We start from the raw sequence: 27,433 nt of genomic DNA, 5'->3' as shown, positions 1-27,433 counted from the left end.
AACATAAGGCCCTCTGTCTCCAAAAACAGGCATTTCTGCTAGCTCTCAGGTTAGAAATTCATTTTTTTCTTACAAAATTACTAATATCTAACTAAATATATGTTTATCTACTCATACTTTGTAATCTTAGACCTACCTCTGCATGAAGAGGAAAACATTCAATTTGAATTCAACACTTACTGAAGGACACCAGTTGTACCTAAGCACAGACATCCTCTAAACAATGAAGTTTAAAGAACAACTAACTACACCAGGAGTTTGTGCAGGGTCTGCACCATCATGCTTTCTACAGTAAGAAACTACCACTAGGTGAATAAAGTAACTTAAGAACCACAAGATTCAGCCAGTTTTTGATGCATTTTCCTAATAACTGGAAAAAAAAGAACCTAGTTTTAATTTGTCAAATAACTGTAATATTGGTGCCATGTACATACAAATTCAAAAGAAGATGACTGTTAAGCATACCTTGCCTTTCACCCCCCCCAGTTCAATTGCTTACAGTCGTCAAAAAACAACCAGACATCAAATTAAACGTGAAAAAGCAGAATACCCACCATATACATCAGAATGTCTCTAATCATCACCATTGCTGTTTGATGATCATTCCACGCTTGGTTTAGTGTTTGTAAAAAGTTGTTATTCAGGGAGTTTAATACATCTTCTCGCACCTAAAGGAGAAAAGGACATATTGTCATAAAATCAAGTCAGATTCCCCCACATCATTTAAATCTTAACAAGCTTTGCTTCACAAAAAAATATTCGCTCTTCTCCGAACTTCAAATATTACAGACATGCTCATACTTTTCCTAGCTGCTGACCCCGTATATAATTTCAGTAGAAAAACAAGGCTTTAAACAGGTATGAAAAAACCAAGCTGAAAACAAGAGCAAATAAGGTTCAATTCCATACGATAGTAATTGAAACACTGTAGCATAAGTCATTTCCCAATATTAGAGAGCACTGATACATGTTACAAACAGAAATAAGCTCAGGTAGAACAGTAGCTGCGACAGTTGCAGCAAGTAACAGTTCTGAAAGGAGACTTTCACACAGTCAAGACCAGACTCCTCTACTAATAATGCATAACCACTAACAACAAGGCTTAAGAGAACAAAAGAAAGTCAGCTTTTATTAATCCCGTTTCTAGTTAATTCGTTCGTCCCATCAACTTCAGACTTTATTTCTGACACCAGTACTCCCCACTAATCAAAAAGAACATCTGGTTTTGCATTTTGATTTGCATGAAGTAGCCATGTATTACAGTGCTCAAGCTTAAATCTTCTGTAGAAGAGAAACCTGAAGAAATGGAAAACAAACAAACTTATTCCTCATTTTTCCCCCCTCTTTTGTAAGGAACCTGACTTAAAAAAAACCAACAGTATCTATCACGGAAAAAAATACCAACACCACTCGTACTCATGAAAGGACAAAAAGACAGACGTTTAGTTAAAGTTGGCTTCTGGCAAATAATCTATACACACCATCCATAGAGGACAGATAAAACAATTCCAGTACTGCTTGTAATGATGACATAAAATCTTGAATTTTAATACAAATTTGTATAAATCTTTTCCAACCCTATTTCCAAAAGAGGAAAGTCAACAGGCTAAGTAGGCAATAAATAATATTAGAAGCAGCACACAGATCACTAGGCATGTTTGCAAAGATGATGAGAATAACCATCAAGGCTGCCAAGTGCAGATGGGGTAGAGCTTCAAGTTCATACAGCCCAGCAAAACCCTATCTTTGCAGCTGGATTTTTGTGCAGTTATGCATAGTGATGGTGGTAAGAAGAGGAAGTGAAAAGTATGCTTAAATTTGTACCTAAAAAACATGTTAACGGTTCAGTAAATCAAGGCTTTATAAAACTGCCACAAGATTTTACAAGCTGCCACCTTCTAAACAGACAATTTGAAGACTGCTAATTGTGAAATGAGACCTCGTTCTAAACATTAGCAAAACTGGGAACATTTCTTTGCTGTACTGGATAGCAGTAGTTTCTTTGGTTCTCCCACTTCAAAATGCAACTAGTTTACTAGGAAATTAGACCAAATGCTACCGTTCTCTGCACACTGAAGGGACTGCATTGCAAATACACCTCATTTCTTTTTCTCAACAGCAGGGGAAAGTCTGCTAGTGCACCTGCGCTGTCCGCACTCTCCCAAAGCAGCTTAAGGCAGCATCATGGTACATCTTCTTCCATGTCACGCTGCAGTACAAAACAAAATACCCCACAGCTGTGCTTCATGTCACATTCAGTGTCCTATGCCTTACACAAGAGGCATGCTCAGAGGCTAAGATACCTCTCCAGTTGAGAGTCCAAAAATGCTCTAGTTGGTTTCTGATCTGATCCACCAACACACATTCCACTTTCCCTAGTAGCTACAAGGAAAACCACCACATAGCACCTAAGGAGAGTAGTTTTTTTTTTATTATTATTATTATTATTTTTGCCATGATCAGGAAACGCTACAGCCAGCATCTTAAATACACTTCACCTAGAAGGCTTCAGCTTTGCTCTTCTTTCCTCTGAAGGCCCAAGTGCAAACATGGTTGGGAAAACTGTAACTTCCTATGCATTTTTATAATAGCCAAGTCAATTAGTCTTTCCCTGAATCCTCTCTCGATTCCTGTTCCTATTTTTCCTGCCCTTGTAACAAGGCCAAAAATATTCTTCTATTGGACTGTTCCAACCTGAGAAACAGGACCAGCATCACACTGCACATGTCCCCAGAACTCTTGCTGATTGAGGATAGTTAGTTCACATCGCATAGGCATGGGATATTATGTCCCTAACTTGTGTGTTCATGTAGAATAAGCTGCCTTTCGTTCACTCCCTACACACCAACCCGCAGTAAATGTATCCTGTAGTACTCCATCCTTCAAAAAAAAAATGTGTATTTTTACATTTATACATTTGCATTTATACTTGGGTGCTAGTAAGAATTTATTGTCAATTCAAACAGGAAAGCAAAACACAGGTAACAAGCAGCCACAAGCTGCAACAACTTCAACTGTAACCACCTGACAGACATCATTCTGTCATTCAAACTTAATAAATTTACCAGGCAAAAGCAGTGTAACTAAAATAATGCAGTCTGCTAATATGTATCCAACAACTTCCACGGGCAAACCAAATCCACAGCATCACATACCATCCACACACTACGGCCTCTTCTCCAGAAGCTGCAGAAGCTTACCCGAGTAACATTCAGCCTCGTTAACAGTGGCTGAATGTAGGTATGCCCACAGGTTGTTCAGAGCTTTCTGAAATGTTCCAGCTCCTACACCACAGACCTTAACCAGGCTCCCCTCCTGGCTTTTGGAAAACACAGCGTTCTGGTACAACACACAGCTGCTGCTGCTGCCTGCCTCGCTTCTTCCAGCAGTGACTGTCACTTGGCCTTTGGTCTCCCAAAGGTGTGTGCTGTTGTCATTCAATCTGTATAGCTTTTAGCTAAAATATAAATACACATTGTGAACTTCCCCAGCCACATTTGTAGAGTGTGAGCTCAATTTCCAAGAACAAGAGAAAGAACCTCGTCATGGCTGCTTTCAATTCCCTAATAAATATGAAGAAAACCTGGAAACATAACATTTAGTAGATGAATCACACTAGCAAAACACCAAAGAAAAGCTAAAAGCACAATTAGTTCAGAAGCATGGATAGTCAGCATAGGGACTGATCAGTTCTACCCAAGTATACAGAAGACCGTCACAGGTCCGTGCCCTTATAATCGCACACATCCATGACCGTAATCCTGCTGCATTAAGCCAATACCAATTTACACACCGGCTGGTACCATAACAGGGTGCTCAGGCTGCAAGGAGGACTTGCTTCCAGGCAGGCACAGGAGCTCTCACACCTGCACCACCTCTGCTACACTATGCCAGGCTTTCTGAAAATGTGTCATAAATCCAGGAATGGGTGCTGCAAACACAAAGCTACTCTAAGTCTCTCTGTGAAGCTTCCCAATGACACTCTCCCTCAGTTTATTTTCAGATGCAGAAAGATTTGGAAAACTGTCCTTCAAGTTGCTACAAAAGCCAAGCCTGTTGCTGTTTACACCTGCTGTCTAGTTATAACATCAAGAATATCCCAAGAATCTCTTCAGTAATGCTCTAGTATCTCCCTGAACCAGCACATTTCAGTCCATTCAGGTGTAGGACAGTCCTTGACATTTCTGAATCTTTGAGTAGCGTACTCTGGCCATGTATCACCCACAAAAAAATATTATATTGAGCTTAGCCAACAAATCAATCAATTCTTCCATCTCACCAATCTAAAAAACTGCAGGTCTGGACAGTTTGAATTTTAACAGATTGAAACACTCATAAAAATAAAGGGAATTTTGAAAACATTACCTTGCAAACTGACTTCAAGATATCTTTTTCCTCCAACAAGTGATGTTACTTATCATTAAACATAATCTGTAAACTAAGCTTTGTGGGGTTTTTTGTTCGTTTGTTTTAAGCACTTCTACAGCTTTTTTGTGTTGAAGGAACAGACCAGGCTCAAGACATGCGAAGGAAGCACCCAAATCAAGCTACAAGGCTGCCAAACAACAAGAAACAATCAGCATAGTATTAGATGCCCAATAATTAAGTGCACCTTTTTTTCTTTGCTTGAATTGAAGCGAAAGGTCTTAATACCTTTTATTCAATGACACTTTTTAATTTAATTTTACAGATATTATAACAATCATGTCAATATAAAGGCAAACACAAGTTTTAGCATGTCCCCATCCTGTGGTAAATACAAGGTAGCTCAAGGCAGCTAACTCCTATCAGTGATGCAGAGTAAATTACTTGGCTTACTTCTTCCTTCATCAAGAAGTCACAGCATGATGAGCATAACCACAAGCAGCTGGGGTCTGCAAGTTCAAAACCAATCATACTTTATGGTATCTTAGGCGCTTTCATCTTGTGTGGTTGTACTTTGTTTGCACATATCATTTTAGCTACAACTAAATACATTGTAAAGGCAACCCATGGCATAATTTTTTTTCTTAGAAGTTAAATATTACTATGAAAGTTTCCTTATACTAAAAATATTGATCGGAGTACAACATTCACCTAGCAATTAAGTATAAAGAATAAATAGAGCTCTTAACTATGCCACACCAAAACCAAACATTTGCTCCGCAAGATTGACAGCCATGTTTAAAAACATCTGAATACACTGCCTCTGCATCTACTCTTAACTAACTAGCGTGACTGCAATACTACAGGCACATAACTTCTTGCAAAAAGATTACCAGTAGATGCAGACAGCAAGTAGCAATTTTGTTTGAAGGATTCTAGCAATTTAAAACGTAAGTTCTGCTCCTCAGAACGACTGCATGCCCGTTTTTTTTTTTTTTTAAGAGAACAATTTCTGCAAATTTTCACTTAATCAAAGTAAATAGTTTTCATGAACTTTTATTAGTTGGAAATTCATAGGAAGGAATCATCAGACACCTGAATAATTCAGCCAATTTAACCTTATGGCATTTAACTACTAGAACTCAGTACTTTGTTTAAAAAAAAAATCTGTTTCTCCTGTTAACCATGCACACAGACACCATTTGATTAATCATATAAAGAGATCAGAATGCTATAGCACAGGACTTCTTAAAAGCATCAGAAAAACCAGCATTAAGTGTCAGAAAGGCGTTTTTTCCTATACTAGTATCTGCATAAGCCTCTCAGGCAGTGCAGTGATTGCATGAATGTGCAGGATCTTCTGCTCTGGTCAGTTTGACACAGTCAGTGCTTCAGAATAATGATTTTTGCATAAGGACAATTCAAATGAACAGAATAACTGGGAACAAAGACAAGCAGCTTTCCTCAAACTGAAACAGGATAATCGCAAAGTGAAAAAAAGTTTAGTGTCCTAATTGTTATTAAATATAGACTGTAAACACTGGTGTATACAAAAACAGAGCACAAAAAGCCTCAGCCATTTGCCACATTGTATAGGAATAGTACAATTATGAATGTAGGTATTACAAAAGCAGAAGTGTTTGAGAGTCACAGATGCGCTACAGTTATAGAATAGTTCTAAGTTATTCAGCCACTTCATACAGGATGTTTCCTCTCACACAAACAGTAAGAAAACAAAACCAAACATATCCAAAGCAGGTTTCACACTACATTTACCTGGCCCAAGCCTTCGAAATTTAGGACTTTAGAAAATAATCTCACCTGTGGCACAGCAATAACACACTTCTCTTTGTAACCACAGCAGTAACTCCAGTTAGCGGGCATAAAAAGCTTTCCAAACATCATGCATTATTTAGACAAACCTCCCATCCACCCTCCGTATTCCAGCCAGAAGCAATCATCCAAGATACACGATGGTGGATGACTGTTGTAATAAGAGGACAAAAAATTCCAACACTTCATCGGAATCTACAGTCAGAATATGGGATCAAAGTGCCTTTCTTTTCAAAGACAGGTAGGTATGAATGTTATTGCAAAAAATAAGGCATCTTCCCTAGACTTAGGATCCTATAATCTCTAAATATTATCTGGACTTATAAAAAATAAGCTTCAACTTGGCTTCTTTAATAGCATGCTTATTAATCAACCCTAAACTTTACCCAGAGCATCTAGAGAGATCGTTCCCTAGTTTAAGATGAGATATAAGTGGCTTTTTCCTCAGACATCTTTATGAACAAAATTTCTCTGCTTGTCATTTTGACTGAATTACATGGTTTTGAAAAAGCTGAAACGATAGAACGCAGACTACCCAGGACTTCTGTTGCTGCTGAGCTGTTTTTGCACGTTGCTTACTGCCTCTTTACATTGTGTAATCCTAGCACAACTCTCATTAACTTGTGAATTAGTTCATTTGCCCATAACAAGCAGGTTATTACATGGGTATTTATTTTGCTCCACAGATGAAAAACAAATCAAAACTAGTTCTGAGAAAGTCACAAAATGCCATCAGAAGGCCACAAACTTCTTTTTTCCAAGTAAGAATCCCATTATCTCAGCAGTAATGCTTCTGTTAGAGTTATTTCCTGTTTCACACTTCCAAACACTTCCTACAGTTTGTCCTCCATTTGAAACTTAGAGCAAACCATATCTGGAATATGAAGTCATTTAAGCACAAAGTTAGCTCAAAACTACCATGTTTTGAATGCACTGATACAATTTCAACAAAAGACTGCAAAATAATGTCAGACTTTTATAATTTAAATAACTGAACAGAATTCTTCCACTTAAGAGACTTCCAACTGCAATTCGTAAAAGTGACATACCTTGTTTATGAGATGCTCGGTGACCACTTCTCTCAGTCCAGTGTAGAGTTTTTCTCCATGTTTATGCAACACCATTGTATATGCATTCCTATATAGCTCCTCAAAACTGAGACCACTATTGTTCTTACGCTGGATCTCTTGGATTGCATTTTTTAGGAGATCCCAAATGCTGTTTACGTATTTCTCGTCCATAGTCATCTGCAATGATAAACCAAGACATCGTTGCTTAGAATCACAAAAGATCCTTGCAGAAAGTTATCCGCAGAAGCTGTAACTCTAGAAGCAGTAACTGCTTCTGCCACATTTTGATTCCAGTATCGCAAAGTTTCTCTAACTTCAACAAAATAGTATGGATGAAAGTGCTATTTTTCATAACTTTTTCTTGAAACCTATCATTTTTAGTGGTTTAATATCCTCTCCTTCAGATTTGCAAATTCACAGAACACAACCTTCAGAGTCCCCACATGGGGAAAAGCAGGTAGTTGTAGACACAAGTGTTTCCCACTCTTCCTCCACAGCATAATAATGAAAGTGAGTTTTCCCCCCATACTAACCCGCTAGTTGTCAGCCCGTCAGTCATACTGTAACACTGCTTAACTGGACTCCAAATCCTCTTGTACAATGAAAGACAAGAATGTCCATCACAGAGCTAGCAATCTCATTTAGCCATCTATTTGAGCCAACTAGGTGTTCCTTATTTACAGCAACACACTCACGGCCAAATAATTATGTGTCTACAATTCAAATACTTACAGATGTTGAAAAACCCCCCAAATTTCCAGAATTAACATCTGTATTGCACATATTTCTATTGCACAAGTAAGGTTAAACGACTTGCTATAGGATATGCATACAGCTCTAAGCAGAACACGCAGCAGCTTGATCTGTTATTCAGATGCTATGTACTTTGGAAAATACACTAAGTAAAGGAGTACAAACGCAGAAAAAAAAAATCAGTGAAAGAGAGAAACAGTTATAAAAAAGACTCAATTTAACATCAAGCCAATTTCTGTCTTCTGTTATCTAGTCATTAGGGTGAATCACTTTACAACCATGTTTTAATCAATCCAAGTCATTCAACAGAATGTGCTTCAAAATACGATGCCCTGTGGATAAAGCAGCACCTGAGATAGCACAGGCTCAAGTAAGTACAGCAGTGAAGTACCTGATAGTAACACAGTACAATGTTTCACCTATCAAGCTTCATTATCCAACTGAAAGAAAAGGCACTTTAATTAAATTCAAAACATAATTTTTCAAGTTAATTTAGGTTTATATGAGAAGGACTCGATTTAGCTTTTACACTTAAAGAAAAAGACAGAAGAAAAATAAAAACACTTTTCCAAGAGTTACTGTAAAGAAATAATATTGGTAGACTCAAGGATATTTTATCTAAGCAAATGTGAAAATAATAAGAGTTTAAGTACATTGGTATGACACTATGAAGGAAAGTCATGACCAGCCCTGCTGTACCTCCCTTCTCTCTCCCCATCCACTCAAAAAATACATAGCGAGGAGAGGAAGGACCCAGAAGACTGAAGATGCCTATGCTTGTAATCAAAGAATGATAAAGCAAACAAGTCAAAACCAACACAATCTTCTGCTCTCCTAGGCTTTGGGAGTTGTAGTTAAAAACAAAGAGTTCCATGATAAAAATAATCCTATCATTTAACAACCTTTCACTCTCCTGATAGCAGACTCTCTAACCTACTAATCTGTCCATACCCAAAACCTGAAAGATGTGTCAACATCTCAAAACAGTAACAAATCACGCACTCAAATTCTTAGCTCCCTATCTCCCAAAAGCAAAACTCTAAAGTACAACAGAAAAGGTTCTATTCTACTACATACACATCCTGTTATCTATAATACTGAAAGGTCAATTATTTTCTTTTCCATTTGTATTTTCTATATTGGTGCCTCTTCAGGGAAGTAATTCTCTAAAGCCTTCTTGAACACACAATTTTATGAGTATTGATAATGAAGGCAGCTACTTAGAATTGCAGACAGCAATCCAAGTAAAAGCTTTTCAGCTTTTCTTTCATAAACCTGATATTTTGTTTTCAAACAAAGCAGACTTTCAAACCAGCACTTACCTATGTCATTTTCTCCCCTTACTAATACAAAAAATCTCTCAGCCAACATGACAACTTTTTTAATCTCAACTGCAAACTAAGTGTTTACCAGATTTATGCCAATCATATTTTCTTTTAAAACAGAAAGAGGAGATATCCAAACACTGCTACTTTTTGGCCTGTCGGTAGACATATCTGTACATCAAAAATAAGCATAACATCTAACAATTCTGATCTGTTCAGGAAAAAAGCACAACTAAAAGTGAGGTCTATTTCTACTACTTTTAATTGAAATGCTATCGAAAGTGAAGGAATGATTGCAGTATTTGTTTGCCCCAAACTCACTGAATATGAATGTGAACTCAAAGCTTTCTCTCACTTAGCAGCTAACACACCAAGCTGCTCTGGAAGCACAAGAAAGATCCAGAAAAGGCAATTTCAAGGATATAAAGAAATACTTCAAATAATAGTATATACTGTTTATTACCTTCTAAGATCAGACAAAAAGGGCTCTGCTTCTCAGCACACCATCCTATTCTACTCCCGACTTGTTCTAGATTAACATCTGTGAGATTTGGGGTAACTTGCTAAAGTTCCAGGATATCGTGTCAAGATTGTACAAAAAATTATTTCCTCTCCACTAGTGAAAAGTTGTTTAACTTAGAAAAGAAGAGATCTTCCTCTATCATCTTCAAAGTTACAGAAGAACTGCAAGGATAAAATCTACCCTTGGATTATTAAGTTGAGGTTAACCTATTTTCATATTCCTTAAGTCAGATTTGCATGGAGATTTTTTTTAAAACAAAAATACAACCCAAACAATAAATAAAATTAGTTCAGCTCATGATGCCACTAGAATATTTTTCATCTTTCAGAGTTTTACACTAAAGCATCCCTAGCAAACCTATTAGAGAATTATGATCCTAATTGTCCCACCTGATGCAACTCCCTAGATCCCAAGTAATAACAAAGTCTTTAAGCAATCTGTTTTCACAAATCGGAATCAGAAACCAGATGTTCTTGGATGTTCATTCCCAGATTCCTTCTAATGGTTGAATATTTTGAAAATGACCAGCATAGCTTCAATACAGTTGTCATGCTTGTCTCTTCTATTCCAGTAGATTAAAGGAAAAGCTAAATTACTGTTTCTGCTTGTACTCTGGAGAAAAAAACAAAACAACCTAGATTCAAAAAAAAAAAAAAAAAAAAAAAAAAAGCCAGAATATTTGAAGATAACACAGAGAATCACTGAATCCTTAAGAGTCGGAAGGGATCTTTCAAGGCCATTTAATTCAATTCTCCTGCAATGAACAGGGACATCCCCAGCTCCATCAGGNTTTTTTTTTTTTTTTAAGAGAACAATTTCTGCAAATTTTCACTTAATCAAAGTAAATAGTTTTCATGAACTTTTATTAGTTGGAAATTCATAGGAAGGAATCATCAGACACCTGAATAATTCAGCCAATTTAACCTTATGGCATTTAACTACTAGAACTCAGTACTTTGTTTAAAAAAAAAATCTGTTTCTCCTGTTAACCATGCACACAGACACCATTTGATTAATCATATAAAGAGATCAGAATGCTATAGCACAGGACTTCTTAAAAGCATCAGAAAAACCAGCATTAAGTGTCAGAAAGGCGTTTTTTCCTATACTAGTATCTGCATAAGCCTCTCAGGCAGTGCAGTGATTGCATGAATGTGCAGGATCTTCTGCTCTGGTCAGTTTGACACAGTCAGTGCTTCAGAATAATGATTTTTGCATAAGGACAATTCAAATGAACAGAATAACTGGGAACAAAGACAAGCAGCTTTCCTCAAACTGAAACAGGATAATCGCAAAGTGAAAAAAAGTTTAGTGTCCTAATTGTTATTAAATATAGACTGTAAACACTGGTGTATACAAAAACAGAGCACAAAAAGCCTCAGCCATTTGCCACATTGTATAGGAATAGTACAATTATGAATGTAGGTATTACAAAAGCAGAAGTGTTTGAGAGTCACAGATGCGCTACAGTTATAGAATAGTTCTAAGTTATTCAGCCACTTCATACAGGATGTTTCCTCTCACACAAACAGTAAGAAAACAAAACCAAACATATCCAAAGCAGGTTTCACACTACATTTACCTGGCCCAAGCCTTCGAAATTTAGGACTTTAGAAAATAATCTCACCTGTGGCACAGCAATAACACACTTCTCTTTGTAACCACAGCAGTAACTCCAGTTAGCGGGCATAAAAAGCTTTCCAAACATCATGCATTATTTAGACAAACCTCCCATCCACCCTCCGTATTCCAGCCAGAAGCAATCATCCAAGATACACGATGGTGGATGACTGTTGTAATAAGAGGACAAAAAATTCCAACACTTCATCGGAATCTACAGTCAGAATATGGGATCAAAGTGCCTTTCTTTTCAAAGACAGGTAGGTATGAATGTTATTGCAAAAAATAAGGCATCTTCCCTAGACTTAGGATCCTATAATCTCTAAATATTATCTGGACTTATAAAAAATAAGCTTCAACTTGGCTTCTTTAATAGCATGCTTATTAATCAACCCTAAACTTTACCCAGAGCATCTAGAGAGATCGTTCCCTAGTTTAAGATGAGATATAAGTGGCTTTTTCCTCAGACATCTTTATGAACAAAATTTCTCTGCTTGTCATTTTGACTGAATTACATGGTTTTGAAAAAGCTGAAACGATAGAACGCAGACTACCCAGGACTTCTGTTGCTGCTGAGCTGTTTTTGCACGTTGCTTACTGCCTCTTTACATTGTGTAATCCTAGCACAACTCTCATTAACTTGTGAATTAGTTCATTTGCCCATAACAAGCAGGTTATTACATGGGTATTTATTTTGCTCCACAGATGAAAAACAAATCAAAACTAGTTCTGAGAAAGTCACAAAATGCCATCAGAAGGCCACAAACTTCTTTTTTCCAAGTAAGAATCCCATTATCTCAGCAGTAATGCTTCTGTTAGAGTTATTTCCTGTTTCACACTTCCAAACACTTCCTACAGTTTGTCCTCCATTTGAAACTTAGAGCAAACCATATCTGGAATATGAAGTCATTTAAGCACAAAGTTAGCTCAAAACTACCATGTTTTGAATGCACTGATACAATTTCAACAAAAGACTGCAAAATAATGTCAGACTTTTATAATTTAAATAACTGAACAGAATTCTTCCACTTAAGAGACTTCCAACTGCAATTCGTAAAAGTGACATACCTTGTTTATGAGATGCTCGGTGACCACTTCTCTCAGTCCAGTGTAGAGTTTTTCTCCATGTTTATGCAACACCATTGTATATGCATTCCTATATAGCTCCTCAAAACTGAGACCACTATTGTTCTTACGCTGGATCTCTTGGATTGCATTTTTTAGGAGATCCCAAATGCTGTTTACGTATTTCTCGTCCATAGTCATCTGCAATGATAAACCAAGACATCGTTGCTTAGAATCACAAAAGATCCTTGCAGAAAGTTATCCGCAGAAGCTGTAACTCTAGAAGCAGTAACTGCTTCTGCCACATTTTGATTCCAGTATCGCAAAGTTTCTCTAACTTCAACAAAATAGTATGGATGAAAGTGCTATTTTTCATAACTTTTTCTTGAAACCTATCATTTTTAGTGGTTTAATATCCTCTCCTTCAGATTTGCAAATTCACAGAACACAACCTTCAGAGTCCCCACATGGGGAAAAGCAGGTAGTTGTAGACACAAGTGTTTCCCACTCTTCCTCCACAGCATAATAATGAAAGTGAGTTTTCCCCCCATACTAACCCGCTAGTTGTCAGCCCGTCAGTCATACTGTAACACTGCTTAACTGGACTCCAAATCCTCTTGTACAATGAAAGACAAGAATGTCCATCACAGAGCTAGCAATCTCATTTAGCCATCTATTTGAGCCAACTAGGTGTTCCTTATTTACAGCAACACACTCACGGCCAAATAATTATGTGTCTACAATTCAAATACTTACAGATGTTGAAAAACCCCCCAAATTTCCAGAATTAACATCTGTATTGCACATATTTCTATTGCACAAGTAAGGTTAAACGACTTGCTATAGGATATGCATACAGCTCTAAGCAGAACACGCAGCAGCTTGATCTGTTATTCAGATGCTATGTACTTTGGAAAATACACTAAGTAAAGGAGTACAAACGCAGAAAAAAAAAATCAGTGAAAGAGAGAAACAGTTATAAAAAAGACTCAATTTAACATCAAGCCAATTTCTGTCTTCTGTTATCTAGTCATTAGGGTGAATCACTTTACAACCATGTTTTAATCAATCCAAGTCATTCAACAGAATGTGCTTCAAAATACGATGCCCTGTGGATAAAGCAGCACCTGAGATAGCACAGGCTCAAGTAAGTACAGCAGTGAAGTACCTGATAGTAACACAGTACAATGTTTCACCTATCAAGCTTCATTATCCAACTGAAAGAAAAGGCACTTTAATTAAATTCAAAACATAATTTTTCAAGTTAATTTAGGTTTATATGAGAAGGACTCGATTTAGCTTTTACACTTAAAGAAAAAGACAGAAGAAAAATAAAAACACTTTTCCAAGAGTTACTGTAAAGAAATAATATTGGTAGACTCAAGGATATTTTATCTAAGCAAATGTGAAAATAATAAGAGTTTAAGTACATTGGTATGACACTATGAAGGAAAGTCATGACCAGCCCTGCTGTACCTCCCTTCTCTCTCCCCATCCACTCAAAAAATACATAGCGAGGAGAGGAAGGACCCAGAAGACTGAAGATGCCTATGCTTGTAATCAAAGAATGATAAAGCAAACAAGTCAAAACCAACACAATCTTCTGCTCTCCTAGGCTTTGGGAGTTGTAGTTAAAAACAAAGAGTTCCATGATAAAAATAATCCTATCATTTAACAACCTTTCACTCTCCTGATAGCAGACTCTCTAACCTACTAATCTGTCCATACCCAAAACCTGAAAGATGTGTCAACATCTCAAAACAGTAACAAATCACGCACTCAAATTCTTAGCTCCCTATCTCCCAAAAGCAAAACTCTAAAGTACAACAGAAAAGGTTCTATTCTACTACATACACATCCTGTTATCTATAATACTGAAAGGTCAATTATTTTCTTTTCCATTTGTATTTTCTATATTGGTGCCTCTTCAGGGAAGTAATTCTCTAAAGCCTTCTTGAACACACAATTTTATGAGTATTGATAATGAAGGCAGCTACTTAGAATTGCAGACAGCAATCCAAGTAAAAGCTTTTCAGCTTTTCTTTCATAAACCTGATATTTTGTTTTCAAACAAAGCAGACTTTCAAACCAGCACTTACCTATGTCATTTTCTCCCCTTACTAATACAAAAAATCTCTCAGCCAACATGACAACTTTTTTAATCTCAACTGCAAACTAAGTGTTTACCAGATTTATGCCAATCATATTTTCTTTTAAAACAGAAAGAGGAGATATCCAAACACTGCTACTTTTTGGCCTGTCGGTAGACATATCTGTACATCAAAAATAAGCATAACATCTAACAATTCTGATCTGTTCAGGAAAAAAGCACAACTAAAAGTGAGGTCTATTTCTACTACTTTTAATTGAAATGCTATCGAAAGTGAAGGAATGATTGCAGTATTTGTTTGCCCCAAACTCACTGAATATGAATGTGAACTCAAAGCTTTCTCTCACTTAGCAGCTAACACACCAAGCTGCTCTGGAAGCACAAGAAAGATCCAGAAAAGGCAATTTCAAGGATATAAAGAAATACTTCAAATAATAGTATATACTGTTTATTACCTTCTAAGATCAGACAAAAAGGGCTCTGCTTCTCAGCACACCATCCTATTCTACTCCCGACTTGTTCTAGATTAACATCTGTGAGATTTGGGGTAACTTGCTAAAGTTCCAGGATATCGTGTCAAGATTGTACAAAAAATTATTTCCTCTCCACTAGTGAAAAGTTGTTTAACTTAGAAAAGAAGAGATCTTCCTCTATCATCTTCAAAGTTACAGAAGAACTGCAAGGATAAAATCTACCCTTGGATTATTAAGTTGAGGTTAACCTATTTTCATATTCCTTAAGTCAGATTTGCATGGAGATTTTTTTTAAAACAAAAATACAACCCAAACAATAAATAAAATTAGTTCAGCTCATGATGCCACTAGAATATTTTTCATCTTTCAGAGTTTTACACTAAAGCATCCCTAGCAAACCTATTAGAGAATTATGATCCTAATTGTCCCACCTGATGCAACTCCCTAGATCCCAAGTAATAACAAAGTCTTTAAGCAATCTGTTTTCACAAATCGGAATCAGAAACCAGATGTTCTTGGATGTTCATTCCCAGATTCCTTCTAATGGTTGAATATTTTGAAAATGACCAGCATAGCTTCAATACAGTTGTCATGCTTGTCTCTTCTATTCCAGTAGATTAAAGGAAAAGCTAAATTACTGTTTCTGCTTGTACTCTGGAGAAAAAAAAAAAACAACCTAGATTCAAAAAAAAAAAAAAAAAAAAAAAAAAAAAACGCATTCAGAAGCAAAATCATAGAATCACTGAATCCTTAAGAGTCGGAAGGGATCTTTCAAGGCCATTTAATTCAATTCTCCTGCAATGAACAGGGACATCCCCAGCTCCATCAGGTGCTCAGAGCCTGGTGCAGCCTGGCCTTGAATGTCTCCAGGGACAGGGTTCTAATCATGTTAGTAGCTTTTACACTCAGTTTCACAAAGATAGTTCGAAGCCAATGTCCAGAGAAAAGACATGTGTTAACATACTCCAGTTTATCTGAACATCACCCTTCCTGGGGAATCGGCAAGAGATCAAGTCCCTTATTGGCAGGAGAGACGGCTGCTCATAAGATGCTTCTAACTGGAAAACTTCCAGGAATTGCTGCCCTAATGCTAATGATTCAAAGATGCAACTTGAACACAAACATCTGAAAGCACAGCAGAAGTACATCTTGAAGAAATTAAGACTACAGTATTAGCGCACATGAAAATGAAATCATGTCACAGAAAAAGAAAGACTGCAAAGAACTCAAAAGGTCCTTTCTTCCACCATACTGCCACAATGCAGAAACAGCTGCGTGTATTCCTTTGCTTTAACAATGTTTATTTATCCTATCAAAATTTCCAAGACTCAATCAGCAATCACCGATTCCACGAAGTTCTCACAACCGCCTCAGGCCAAACAGGCCACTGTTAATTCCCTCAAGTTTAAGGATTGCTAAAAGACCACATCAAATTTTTACTTTCAAAATGTTGCAAACATCACCACTCCATTCTTCTACTGCAGTGGATCCATTCAGAATTGGATTACTGCAAGCAAGTTTCTTAAAAGTTTCAGAAAGGTGGCCAATGCCCGCCTCATCCTTTCTACCATATCCTTTCGATCTAATGCCCAAAGCACTGGAGCAAGAACCGGTTGAAATTACAGAATGCAAGTGTTCACACACCTCCGTTGAAGGAAGTGAGTGGATTCAAGCTAGTTTAGCAGCTTTGTTGGTAAACATTTGCACCTAGTAATTGCAGTCTGTTCCCACTCTCCCATTTCCTAACTGTCAGAACACAAAATGGGCAAGGGCTGACTGCTGCCATCAAAAACTGACACCATCCTGACCCACAGTTTCACAGTCTCTTGCCTCTTGGACTATCTCTTCACGTTAGGACAGGGAGGTCACCAAGATAGTAACAACTAGTGTGTTACATAACAGTTCAGCATCCTTAGCCTGGATCCTTTGCTCTGGAGGAAGCTTGGCTGAGGTTACCCAGAACAGGGTGGGAGTGGCACATTCTTGCCTCAGAACCTCATCATTACCTGAATCTTTATAAACTCTACCAGTATCGCTAATTTTAAACACAAGAATTTGCAATTGTAGATACATAGTTTTAGTGTTTGCTACCAGAATCTCTCTGAATATGGCATTTCAAGATACAGAACTACATATTCTTCAGCTATGGAATAAATAAAAAGCACTCTCATTGACAACAGAAGGACAACAATACACAGACTCCTTTGGATTTTGAAATCTTCACTGCTGCCTCATGATCAGCATCCCTGGCAGAGGTACACTGACTAGACCTGATTGACAGAAAACATTATTATGTCAAGAATTCAACAACTCCATAATCCACACTCTCAAATAAAAACAACTAGTCTTGGACAAACTTAATCATCAGACGCAAAATTGCTGGACAGTGCTATCTGAATAGGTAGACTACTGCGCACATGTAAATGTGAAAGGAAGCTACGAGAGGGGAGGGAAAGAAAAAAAGTACAAAACATCCCAACATAATGCAGTTCTGCATCTGGGCTAATACTCTTTGGCCGTTTGCTGAAAAAGTTGCAGGGAAGCCACACCAATCTGCCAATAAAATTGGCTCAAATAACTCACTAGACCTTCGCTCCTCAGAGACTTATAGAAATGCAGAAATCACAATATCCATCCATCCTTCCCAGCTCTAGCAGACTTTGCTCAGAAGCATGCAGAATGCACAGATGAGACAAAGGGGATATCCCTCTGTCAATTAAAATACCCCAAGAGCTGCAGGGATTGTACGCAAAACCCCCTCCATTCTCCAGTTTACTCAAGTGCATTTTGCAGCAATGAAAAGCTGCTCTGGGAGCATGGAGAGGAAGCGATAAGTAGATTAAAAAGTGATTGTTTCTTAAAAGATGGAGTTGCACCTCCTGCTCAGTGACTGATAGATTTGGTCAACCTCCAAGGCATTGTCTGAGAGCACTGCTGGTCTCATCACAAACCCAGTGCTGTTTTGGGGTGGGGGCTTGGAAAGGAAGGGGCTGGGTTTGGTTGGTTGGCTTTGATAAGTTCTATAGCAAATTGTAACATTCTTCAAGAACTTCCCTTTCCAATAAGGCTAAAGCCCCAGAAATAAAAGATTCTCCCATTCCTTCAAAGGAACATTTTCCTGCAATACAGGCAGGCCTGACAGGAGCTTCACCACGCAGCAACAATTCAACAGCCTGTGAAAACTTACAAGTCGGTCTTTAACAAACAGAAAACGTCGTTCCACAGCAATACTTTTAATGGATTTACAAAACTGAACAAATTTAAAGAGAGAGCGGACTATTTTCTCTTCTATATTTCAGTAATGGTCTGAGAAGAATGAGACTAATCCTGAACTAACAACACACTTCAGCTTGCTGGGGTTAAGCTTTTGCTTTTTTTTTTTTTTTTTTTTCTAAATAAAAATCACTATTCCTTCTTTTTCCCCCAGTGCCCCTCTAATTGTAGTCTTACAAATCTCTGGAACACAGATGGAAAGTGGAACAATGAGGCAGAACTCCGCAACACCTGCTTCACCTGAATTGAGTCTAAACCTGAGCAGCAATCAGCTACTGAATAAACACAAAATATAGTCTAAACGTTTTTTAAAATATTATTATTTAAAAAAGCAGGAACAAGGCATTCTAGAGAAGGCATCGGGTTTTAATATAAATTGAAGCAGAATTATATTGATTCTGTGAAGACAGATGTCTTTCCACTTACAGGCCTTTGCATACTATCCCAACACTAAATCCACACAGTGTTTGTAACTACTAATACACAACTATGAGAATGCATCATATATTCAAAGACTAAGGCCAAGCCTTCCACAAAACTGGTTCACAGCATACCACAAGTGTAAAAGACTAAATATTTTGTCAGCTCTCTAAACACTGTTTGAGATTAAAGCATTACCCTTTGATAGATGTAAACAGCAGGAACGTATTACAACAGCACCCATTTCCTTTGGAGCAAGTTTCACATGTGTTCACTCATTCCTAGTACCTCTCATTTGCTAATCCTTTCTATTTTTCCCCATCAAAGATGCAAACTTGTGCACTTCAAGTATAAGTCTGTGGATAAGACTGACTTAACCTTCTCTTCCCCTGCCAGCCCGCCAGGGGGAATTTGCAAACTACGTTATACTGTCTTGAAACCAATTTAGGATTTTAATTTGCAATTCATGATACTCAACTTAAAAATGCACCTTCAAATAGTCACTCATTAATACAGATAAAAGCAGAATAATACTTGCTTGAATGAGTGTGGGAAAAATGAAAGATGCTACCAGCCTCACATCATTATCTTATGGGTACAAATAGATTGACAAAGACCAGCTTTTAAGATTCTGTAAAAAAAAAAAAAAAAACACTAACAATGCCACCAGTAGGTTAAGTAACAACACAGGACAGTCAAAGTCAGAAGATACTGTGTCCAGGATCACTTACACAAAGCCTAACCCCACCTCATCTGTCTTGCTACTAATTTTCCACAAGACCCAAACTCCTTGAAATACACATCTAATTTAGTCAGCAAGGATAAAAGGACGTCCTCTAGAGAGGCTGGATACACCGTAAGGGGGAGAGAAAAAAAAAAAGATGAAAATTAACTTATCTTCAACATTACAAAGACTCTGCTAATTACACTAGAGACTTTATCCTAGAATGCTTTAACCGAAGACGATAGCAGAATGTTATTTAATTCAGGTGCAAACTTTTGCCCACCTGTCCCCAAAATAGAAAACTTGCTTAGAAGTTGTATATAAAAATACCAACTACTTTTGTTCAAGCTTCTAGAAAATCCAAATTGTTAAGAGGTAAAAAATTGGAAGTTCTTGTTCAAAAGATAGTTGTCACTGCTATGGAATGGAAGTGCTTACACAGCCAGAAGAGCGACACTGCCTGTATTATTAACCACGGCTCTTTCAGAAACATTCAATGCCATTTCCACAGTGCTCATTACTACTGAGCCTGAAAATGCAGGATTATAAACCACCTATAATGAAACTACTTTCTTCCTACTTCAACCTAACAACAGTGAGAAAACCACCTATACTTCTGAAATCTCTCTTGCTAATTTGGAAACTGTTAAGAGCTGAAGTCTAGATCTTAGTTTACACTTCAAAAAGTCTGATCTTTCATGTTTAGTCTTGTAAGGTAACAAGAATTTTCAGACATGAAATAACTTTTTGGCTTATTTCAGTAATCTTCCTAGTTCTGACTCTGACTTTGCATTGATAACCTGAGGTGCAAATAGCACCCTTGGAAGGGGGAGGGGGAAGTATAGAGGGTCAGGATTGCTTAACTCAAAAAATAATTAAAAAAAAAATCCATTCTGAATGAAACAGAGGAATAAATACAAAAATTTGACACCAAAACTGTCCATTTATCACCTGGCAAAAAAGTAAGACCAAATGTCAGTATTTTGAGGAATAATGAGAAGCGTCCTCTAAACTCACTTCAGAAGTAGCGACCACAAGACAAGTTTTCCCAAATTAAAGTTATGGAGGAAAATCCTAAGCACAGTTGGTGTTAAAATATTTGAACCTCTTTAGAAGAGTAGACGAACGGAGCCACCCGCCCACCTGGCAGCAGCACATCAGATGCTGGAAGGCGCCTGGGACACACAGGGACTGCTGCACGGCCCCAGCTCAGTGCCTTGTCCGTTCCTATCTAATGGGCTCTTCTCAATGATGAAGTGACAGATGGTGAAACACTGGCACTAAGTTTTATGAACCACTGGACGTGCCTTTCACCATTTGCAAACATGGGCCAGAAGCCACTTAGCATTTCTCTATACACTACCATAAAGTTCATAACAACAGCCAAGGACACGCTTTTCAAAGCCTGAGGACTACGTGAACACAGGCAAACAACCACACAGTAAGCCTGAGTGCCAGCTCCACAAAGCCACTTACTTGCTGAGCAAGCAGGCTCTTAGCTGCAGCACAGGGAAGGTGGCTCACTCCTCCACCAGAATCACTTCTGACACGGTAGCAACTTAAGAGCAGAAAGGAAAATTGTCTACAACCTAGTGACACAAAAGCGCTGGACCTCAAAAACACCAGTGGGATGTCCGACTCCCTCCTTCTCCTTTCAAAGCGTGGCACAGGCGGCCTCCAACAGCCCCAACGGCCGCCCGGCCTGCTGCCACTCCCAGCTCCGCCACGGCCAGTGCGCTTCCACGCTTCAGTTCCCTGTGCCATCAAACTTCTCTTAGTTTAAGACCAACAGCTCAACACTATTAAGTAGAAATAAATAACGTTCATTGGGAATTTTTTTTTTTCAAGTCTTTTACATTAGCGACTGGTGTCATATTCAATCTGTGATGCCTTTAGAGCCTAAGAGAGTCGTGGCGTGCCTCAGCCCCAGCTGAAAACTGCCAGGGAAAGCAGAACGCTGCTCTGTGCATCCCCAGCACCTATGGGGCACAGGCTCTGCAGGCAGCCCCTGCTCCACCGCCAGTATTTTAAAATTCTTCAAAAATCAGCACAATTTAAAGAGGAAAGCCGTGAAATGCACTCTTATACATTTACAGCTCTCCAATAACACCACCGCATGCTGACAACAACCCTTCCCTGTGGGCTTTGTTTTGGAGCTGGATTTTGCAGGGGGGGGGGGGGGGGACCATTTAATGTGTGCATCGCGGCTGAAATCAGCGAAACTAACTGAAAGAAGTGCAATGGAAAAACAACTCAGAACTACACATAGAAATGATATCAACATAAATAATATGAAAAAGTAAATCCAGTCAGGTACTACCAACACTTTACTTGTAAAAGTAGTGTGAAAATAAGAAAAAGCATTTCAATAGACTCCTCATGAACAGAATACAAGGAAGAAACACGCGCAGCACACACATGCTTCGTGTACAAGAAATGGATGTGACAATTTTTTAGGATATAAGCTATAGTCCAACTTTATATCCTTGAGATGTATAATTTGCTTTTATTTACTCTTATCAGTATTACAAAAACTGGCCCTTCCACTGGCAAACAGACCTCATCCATGACCATAAGCAACTAAAGCATGCTATCTCTATACGTTCTACATACTATGAGATCTTATTTAACGTACAAGTCAGCTTTAACCCTTCAAAACACTAGTTTTATGCATAATTAACGAATGCAGTCAGCTCCTCAGCAAGGACCATCCAAACATAAATATTTATTATGACCTTCCCCTCCTTGCTGTACTCAGGAATTAAACAAAGAACTGTTTCCCTTCCCTAAAGTGTGTACATTAAAAATGCCTGTATAGGAGCTCTTTTATTCAACCATCTAACAGTATTTACTTCTACTGATACTCCAAAGCCTGCACCTTTACAAAAGAACCGTTAACAATTTATAAGTTTACGTTGGCTTTAACCGAACTTCAGAAAAATAAAATCACCATACAATTAAAAAATGTGTTTGGGCATGCTGTAGTTTTCTAGTCTAATGCTTTCCTATTCCTTGTCTCCTCAAAAACTGAGCTGGAACAAGAAATGTAAGCTCCCTCATTCCCAAGAGTTCGTTTTCCACATGTTCAGCTTCTAGCAACCAAAGATAATATTCAGTATTCACAAAATCAAGAGCCTGCTTCAGAGCATAACAGAATTACTGGGCTTTTTGTGAATGCACGCATTTGAGCTACCCTACGAAAATCTGTCCCAATCTACCACAAAATGCTTTTACCACATACAGATACATTACCAGACAGGAAGAAAATTTAGACATTCCTGCCAAGGACATGAGGATACATATTTGAAATTCTGAGAAATAGTGCTACGTTATGTCATGTACGCTTGTGCTATCAGAAAAAGAAACATTTTGAGAAAATTTAACAATAATGGTTTTCCAAGAAAACATATCCTATTTCTGTTATATGTTATTATAAATTTTAATGTACAATAGCAGAAAATATTGATCAGTTTTTCTGCAACTCTCATAAAGCCCTCTCATCTATCACTGTCTAGCAGGGGAAAGAATAGTAACTCCTGTTCAATGTATTACTGTACGATACAACAGTGGGACACAGAAAAATACCGAGCCACCTGAAAAGCTCCAACTGAATCAGCCAGTATGAAACCTTAACAGAACGCCAGTGGTGTTACCTTATAGTCTTGCATGAAAAATGAAACAAATTTCAAACACAGGCAAGAGCCACAAAGAGCACTACTCTTTCCAATGGCACACAGGGGCATGTACTCAAACCTCAGACCATGTGGAATTGCTCAGAACTTGAGATCTAAAAGGAAAGTTAATAAACTAAGAAGGGAAGAACAAGAAAACTTGCAACTGAACCCTGAATGCCTATAGAACTGAGAAATTCTAATGGGATTAGGTTAGACTACAACTGAAAGAGAATATGTACAGTGTGCTAGAAATAAACAAAGAAAAACCAATAAGTATTAAAGGCTACCTTGGCATTAGTGTTAGCATCTTCTCAAAATGCTACAATTCATGTTGGAACATTCAGTCTGCTCATAGCATTTAATTTAAAATGTATGTGCGCACACATGCATATATATATATATTTGTGGAAACAGGAAAGCCTTCATAACATTAACTGTCCAACAAAGACCAAGTGTTCCCTTATTTCTGTAATTGTAGTTCATACCAAAACAACACTTGTTTCTTTTGATTAAGACAGTGTTTTAATTATTTGGTCTTCTTTATTTCCAATTTTCTTTAATTTTTTGGTCTTATTTATTTCTATGTTTATTTCTAAATGTACAAAAATGATGTTATTAATGCTGTATACACTATGTGGGTAAGTAGCCAAGATGCTCTTGCAAATAAGTGTTTGAGAGTATAAAACAATCACGATTCACGAAGCCAACCATGGAAGAACATGAAGTTAAGTAGACGGTCTGCGTTGAACTGCAGCACTCAGTGGAAACGAGTTATTCTAATCAGTCAACATCAGCCTGCGGTCAACTATCTTCCAGTTCAGTCCTCATTTTGTCCTCTGTATCTCCCCATTCATCTAACACACTTGGCAATACAGCAGGTATGCTCTGAAGAAGCCAAAGCAGAAACACAAATATTGCTTGCATAATCTGACTGCTTAAAAATTTAACTGCAGTTCAGTGTGTTTTCTAGAGTCTATCTGTTCCAGGATGCTCAAACAAGATACAAAATTTACACCAACTTCTTGATTTGATAGATCTACACGTTGCAAGTTCCAGCATAAATTTAACAAACTTCATATCAACTTGTATCATAAATACCCCAAGATCCAAAACAAACCACAGAAGTAGTCAGAATTCCCTGAGGGGGAAGAAAGCCTTCTGCCTATACAAAGCTGAAAACAGCGGCTGCTGGATTTGAAGGGAAAGGAGCAGAGGGAGTGGAGGTAGGAGCTATAGGACTTTCTCATGTAAGAGCTGAAGCCACTTCTTCCACAAAGAAAGTTCTGAAAACTCAGGAGTAATCAACTGACAAACTGGGTGGAAAGTGGCCTCATTCTACGAGATTGCATGAAACGAGAATTTTCTTGGGCACAAGGATTTCAGATAAAAATCACTGAAGCTTATATATACACACTTGAAAGATTCATTCTGTCTCGAATGCATGCGTAGGATTTCTCCAAATGCTTTCCTGAATTCATAATGTAACCATACAATAGTGATTCACCAGAATAGACAGTTCTGAGAATTGGCAAAACACTATTTTGCAGTCTTGCTCTAGAGAGGGAAGACAGCTCTGCAGGAAACAAACCTGACTAAAAGCACTAGGGTTAAAAAAAAAAAAAAAAAAAAAAAAAACCAAACCCAAAGATGCAGAACTACAGAAATCAAAGCCAATAGCCTACATTAGGTCATGCCAGTTTTCATCTATCCACCAACTACAGAGTGACCATTAACATACTGATTTAACAGAAGGATGAGCACTTGCAAAAAAAAAAAAAAAAAAAAAAGTCGTTCAACATAACTTAACGTTACTTAATTACCAAACACTCCTCGAATTCTCATACTGTTTATTCCTGTAAGAAATGGGCATTTTTTACTTTGTAAAACTTTCCCATCTCAACACATCTAAGGCTGCTATTTCTCCTAACTAAACAGTCAGGCCAAGCAGCTCAAGCACACTTGCAGGAAACCTAATTTATTATACATGCCAGATTGCAGCTGTAGACATCTCTCCAAGAGCTTGAAGTGCAGAACTGTCATTCTTTGGCACCACCTTTCAGAGGTCAACTAAATCATGTTAAAATTAGATTTGCTGTAAGATTGTTTGAGAGCTTTTAAAGTATTCCTTTAGCCAGCAATAACGGGTTTGCTGAGAGCTAAGCAGCAGGAGGCAGCTTGAGACTTGAGAGTACTTTCAACTGAGGGAGGGTGTGAAAAACAACCCCCAGCATTTCTCAAAACCGGTGCAATGAACCCATGTTTGGTGGGAGTATCAAACCTGTATTTCTGCATAAGACACGTACTACATATTTAGCAAAAATACTACTGCATTCCTCCAAATAACACAGAAATTACAAGCTACAATCCACTTACATGAGTGACAATTACTTGACATTTCACAAACTACATTCTTTTAGCATCCAGCTACAGCATATTTCTATTTTCCCCAGTATTTATGAATTTGAAACAAGAAAGCTTAAAGGTTGCTTAACCAAAGAGAGCCTACAACCACTTAAGAACCTTCTCACACTAAGTTCCAACTCCTGCTTTAATGCTAACCCTACACAGAATGGTATCGGACAGTCTGACACAAATACAGAACAGCTAGCTATATGTTATAAAAGAGTTAAAAGGACTGTAAGTGGTTACTGAAAGCAGCACAATGAAAGCCTTCTGCTGCGGTACGTGAGATTACTTAACCACACAACCTTCACCTCATCAGTCTGCTCCACTGGACACACACGAAACTTTTATGAGCTCCTGAAATTTCTGACACAAAGATTATCACTGTCATTAATTCAAACTTGACACCAGGAGACATTTCTTTCTAAAAAGTTAGTTTTTAAATTAGGCAAAGAAAACAATTTCTCCCTTTTGTGAACAGAAAAAAAATGCTTACATGTGCAGGAAATTATTTGCCTTAATTATTTTTTTTTTTAACGGTTTTACAACTCACTTAGCAAAACAGTATGCCATGTGCTCAAGGTAAGAAAAGACCACACCATGAGGTAAGGAAGAGTATATGGCACATAACAGAAGTTAGCAAATAGTAAAGGAGACCTGCTACTCTGCTGACCATTACAAGAAATTGACACTAAAGAATCCAGAAAAAAATACTAAAACATTAAGATCTCCTGGTAAAACATTTGTAGTTTTTAAAAGGCATTTGTCAAATTCTACTTAATTGCTAATAAAGAGTAGTATTATTTTGCAAAATATTATTTGATCCTTCCTTCAGCTATTGCAAGATATAACAATGACAGAGAAGAAGTTGAAAAATAAAATATAAAAACGGACAGAGCCTACGTGGATTGAGTTACCATAATATTGCTATGTTCCAGGAACCTCACCCATCCAATCTGGCTACTTCTACTTTCAAACAATATCAGCAGTGACCTCCACACGAAAAGCCAACCAAAGCAGAACAAGCAGACCTACTCGTGCGAAACAAAACCTGAAGAAGCCTACAAAGTCACCTCCGAAGGCACTCCTAATTCAGAAGTGAGGAGCAGAAGGCACCAAACATGAGATAAAAGAGTGAAGATCCGTAACTGAAGTACGAATAGTACACATTCTAAATATAGACTCTATCCCACACACAGATGTAACCTCATTGACATGAGTAATCCCACTGCAGTCGCTGGCACCATTCACAGCATTAAAGCTACACAAACACTTGGGTCTCAGCAAAATCTGTGTTAAGATTTTTACGTGGACTCAAACTATTGCGTTTGGAGGGCAAAGCCCTCCAAATCTCTTAACCAAGCACACGTTTCTTCTCTATAAATGCTTGATCAACAGGATTGTCAACCGAAAATTGGATTAAACACCTGGAAAATTGATGTCAACAGAAATCACCAAGTGTTTAAGATCTGCACAGCCTGAACGCCTGCATGTACTCACTGAGTTATTTTAAGGAGGCAATAATTTGGGGAGCTTTTCTGGGTTTTGTTTAGAATTTTAATCTAAACATTTTTTAAACTGAAAAGAAAAACAATATGAACAAGAACGGCTTTAGAAGAAGAAAATGATGACAATGCTTGCATTTCTGTAAGAGTAGAGTTCTGTGTGAGCATTCTTCACCCGCCAACCTAATTTCACATGCTCACTTGTAACAGCACTGAAAAAAAATCACATAGGAAAGTTGATCTCATTTGTTGAGTTTGCTGTTGTTGGCTGATACGTATCCACGTACTCAGCTGTAA

General features: G+C 37.8%; 1 protein-coding gene across 2 annotated transcripts in view; it reads right to left on the bottom strand.

The window, feature by feature from the left end:
- CUL3 (cullin 3) overlaps window positions 1–27,433 on the bottom strand; it is a 55,738-nt gene that overhangs the window by 26,550 nt on the left and 1,755 nt on the right. Inside the window, exons 2-3 of one of the 2 annotated variants that reach the window (XM_021396984.1) lie at window positions 12,558–12,755; window positions 555–668 (exon numbers count right to left, since the gene is read on the bottom strand). In XM_021396984.1, the coding sequence (XP_021252659.1) occupies window positions 555–668; window positions 12,558–12,755 (312 nt within the window). Of the gene's footprint in view, window positions 1–554; window positions 669–7,247; window positions 7,461–12,557; window positions 12,756–27,433 lie in introns of those variants that run through there. The other variant, XM_021396982.1, reaches the window with a different exon arrangement.

The sequence above is a fragment of the Numida meleagris genome, chromosome 4 (assembly GCF_002078875.1).
Source record: "Numida meleagris isolate 19003 breed g44 Domestic line chromosome 4, NumMel1.0, whole genome shotgun sequence".
Classification (NCBI taxonomy): Eukaryota; Metazoa; Chordata; class Aves; order Galliformes; family Numididae; genus Numida; species Numida meleagris.
The sequence above is the reverse complement of the archived record's forward strand: the minus strand, read 5'-3'. Positions and strand labels throughout refer to the sequence as shown.